Below are 3,794 nucleotides of genomic sequence, written 5' to 3'. Positions count from 1 at the left end.
CATGGGGCGAGGCACAACATGCAGCACAAGACAGGTCCCGATGGAGGCAGATCGTTAAAGCCTTATGTCCCACTAGGGACGAAGAGGATTAAGTAAGTAAGTAGGGGTATTGGCACTGATAACGCAGAGGAGAAGACACGCCCCCTGCAGCGCCCACAGCGTCCCCGGCGGGAATCGAAACCCAGGACCTTCTATCTGTGAGGCGACAGCGCTACCGACTGCGCCGCCGTGCCCCCAAGGCAACATTTATGAATATATCAAAAAGTAGTATTTTTCCCAGAACTATCTTTGTTTACAAAAAAGGTACAAAGGTTTTGTCCTGGACGAGCGAGAGGGACATGTTTTTCAGTTCCTCCGCCGATCTCACAGTTTTGTACCCCAGCTGGTGGAGCACCTTCTGACACACCGCCTGTGTTTGCTCCACCATGTCGTACGACAGTTTCAACCGCCAGCTCTCTGCCGTGGCCACCGAGTCCCTCACCGTGCCGAACATGTCTATGGCCGACGGATCGCCGCTGCCATTGGTGCTGGCCTGTATCCAGTCCTCCACGTTCTTGTCCATGTGCAGCCCCAGGTAGTCGTAGATCTCCCTGGATTTGAGGAGCGGGTTTCGCGCCAGGTCCTCGTAGCGAACCAGCATGTACTTCCCTTTGAGCCAGGGCGGGTGGCCGAGGCCGGTGGACACGGAGCTGAGGAAGTCGTCGCAGACCATCGTCAGCTGGCTGAGGTCCAGGTTGTCGGGCCGGCGACCCGTGGCCCGCCAGATGCTCCACAGGCGGTACCTGTCCCTGAAGGTCTCGATCCGCGACGAGAGGATCCCGCGGGGGTCCCTGACCAGCTGGATGACCTTGAGGTTGAGCCGGGGGTCCTCCACCAGAGCGCGCAGGTCCCCGATCGCCCGCACCCGCACGATCTTGAGCGCCACGTGCCTTGGAATCAGAATCAGAAGAATCAACTTTACTGACACATCATATTACTGTCACATCACAGGTTTACAGGCGTTTTTGTGCAAAGCTCCATCGTTTTTGTTATTTCCATAAGACGGGGGTCTTCAATGTTTTTCAGGCCAAGGACCCCTTAGATGAGAGAGAGATGAAGCAGGGACCCCCCACTACATATTGGATTCATGTTCAATGTGTGTTTTCAGACATTTAACCACTTAAGCCATCAATACTTTGTAAACTTGACCTGTGGCTCGGTACTTGGTCTGCTCTTTTACCCTCTACACCAAACCTCTGAAAATATAGTGAGCTCTGCTATTTTCGGGCTAATGTTTCCCCCCAAAATAGGGATGCAATAGGGTTCAAGTGTTTGATGTAAAAGATAAATAAAGTCCCCATCGCACAAAGATTTAGAGGCCCCCCTATAGTAACACTGAGGACCACCTATAGGCCGGGGTCCCGGACTCCCTGTTGAAGACCCCTGCTTTAACAGAAAGTAAAGAAGAAGGGGGGGGGGGGGGGCAAGGGGGGAAGAGAGATCAATAAATACATTTAAAAAAAGTGATGTACCTCTTGTCGAGGCATGCCTCCATCGCCAGGGTCATGTTGAGCGGCGCGCACACGCATTTGCCCTGCGTCACGTTGACGTCGCCGGGGCCGGCGGGGCGGCACGCGGGCTGCTGGCACAGCGCCCGGCTGGCGCCGTGGCGGAACAGCCCGCCCGTGGTGTGGTTGACCGGCGCCGGCTTGATGTAGCGCTCCAGGGAGTAGAGGTCACAGTCGTACAGGCTCCGCAGCAGGTCGCGGCTGGCGTCCAGCTTCACGCGCTCGTCGTCCGTCGTGTCCAGGGTGGTCGCGACGTGCCAGAGAGGCTCGTACAGGTAGAAGACCTACACAATACCATACAATAGATACTTTCATTGACACACAATTGACACGAAGCTTGTTCCCATTGTGCTCTAGACCAGTGGTTCTCAAACTTTTTCATGTCAAGTACCCCCAAATTGATATGTATTTGGCTGCGGACCCCCATTTGAAAAGATAAGCCAGGGACCCCCATAAGAGATGGTTTTTACGGCTCTCTAGCAGTGATTCTCAACCATTTTAATTTCAAGGACCCTCCAGTTTAACATGCATTAGGGCTACGGACCCCCATTTAATGGTATTTATATCTCTGGGACCCCAATTTATATTGTAAAATCAATGTTAATGTAACTCTGAGAGTGTATAAATGGAACCAAATGGACCCGTTAGGGTCCATTTGGTTCCATTTGTACACTCTCAGAGTTACAGACCCATAAGGGTCCATTTGGTTCCTGTCTATCATTTAGTTGGGGACCCCCTGGAACTCCCTCAAGTACCCCTGGGGGTCCCCGGACCCCACTTTGAGAACCAACGGTCTAGACCATTGGTTCTCAAAGTTTGGGGGGGGGGGGGGGGGTACCAGGGGGTTCTGCAGCAAAATGAGTTGATTTAGCATTCATTTCAGTTTAACCACTTGAGCCCGATATACGTCGGCTATTTGAAAATAGCCGATCTACAAGCTCACAAAGCGCGCCGCTTTGCGACACGTTGTGAGCTTGTAGATCTGCTATTTTCAAAACAATTCTTGCAAAAATGTTTAACATTTGGAATTGTTTTGAGACATTTTGACACAAATCTTGTATGGGGGGGGGGGGGGGGGGGGGTCCCGGCACAACATATTTTCAGATGGGGGTCCGTGGCCCAATGCATTCAATTTGGGGGTCCTTGACATGAAACAGTTTGAGAACCACTGTTCTACTCCATACCTCGTGGTGCTGGTTGAGCAGCTGGCCCATGAAGGAGGAGCCACTGCGGTAGGTGGCCAGGACCAGGATGTGGGTCTTCCTGGGCGTGGGCGTGGCATTGACGGAGACGTAGGTCTTGGAGGTCAGCCTCCGAATTGATTGATTGATGTGTTGATTTAGAACACTGTAAAGACAAAATAAATACATAAAATAAACATAATACACTTAAAATCTGAAATAAGAAATATAAACATATGAAAACAAATACATGTTGTACTCTAGGGTGTTCGAAAAGGACATAGGATGAAGTTAAAAACGTATCTAGTACTATCCCTTATTGCTCAACGATCAAATAGCATTTAGAAATACAATTTCTAAAATCTATGTAATACGAAAGTACTATGAAAACAAGAAACAAACAAAATCAGCTTCTGGTATTCAGCTTCAGAGCTTAAAGGAACAGTTCACCCAAAAAATGACGTATTTTCTATCAATTGCACACCCCATAGAGCGTTGAATTCATGGAGATGTTTTTGTTTTTGACGCTTTCCTGAGACAATAATTTGACGACCGGGTGTATTTCCGGTAGGAGACTCAAAGAGCCGCCTTTAAGTCTCCTACTGGATACATTAGCATCTTTCCGCCAGTAATCAAATGATTGGCTCAGGAATGCGACAAAAACTAAAACATATCCATGAATTCAATGCTTCATGGGGTGTGCAACTGATAGTTTTAACATAAGTCATTTTTTGGGTGAACTACTCCTTTAATGCAAATTAATGTGAATGGCCGCGTACATACAGGATGGCGATGGAGACCAAGGCCAGCAGGATGAGTGCCATCCAGGTGCATCTTATGCTGAAGCCCTTCATCTAGACACAGTGGGCCAGCTTCTCCCTGGGAAAGTAAAGTAAAAACGGTCGGTCATGGTCGGTTTGGAAACATTATACGTCCAAAACTGTTACTTTTCAGGAAATGGAACAATCATTTTCTGAAATAGTGAAAATAGCTAATCTACAAGGTCACAGTGCATCGCAGGAATGAGTTCAGTCAGGACAACTCATGAATAAAATATGTTGTATTG

General features: G+C 49.1%; 1 protein-coding gene across 1 annotated transcript; it reads right to left on the bottom strand.

Moving 5' to 3' along the window:
- Positions 1 to 244: 244 nt before the first annotated feature.
- Positions 245 to 3,582, bottom strand: LOC311042636 (carbohydrate sulfotransferase 1-like; the record flags this gene model as incomplete). Its single annotated transcript, XM_084053495.1, has 4 exons — positions 245 to 929; positions 1,512 to 1,831; positions 2,732 to 2,894; positions 3,512 to 3,582. 4 exons carry the CDS (start codon positions 3,580 to 3,582, stop codon positions 293 to 295), a joined length of 1,191 nt encoding a protein of 396 aa, XP_083909621.1. The 3' UTR covers positions 245 to 292.
- Positions 3,583 to 3,794: the final 212 nt, after the last annotated feature.

The sequence above is a fragment of the Gymnoscopelus microlampas genome, assembly GCF_963454915.1.
Source record: "Gymnoscopelus microlampas genome assembly, chromosome: 1".
NCBI lineage: Eukaryota > Metazoa > Chordata > Actinopteri > Myctophiformes > Myctophidae > Gymnoscopelus > Gymnoscopelus microlampas.
This window is presented reverse-complemented; position numbering and strand designations above follow the sequence as displayed.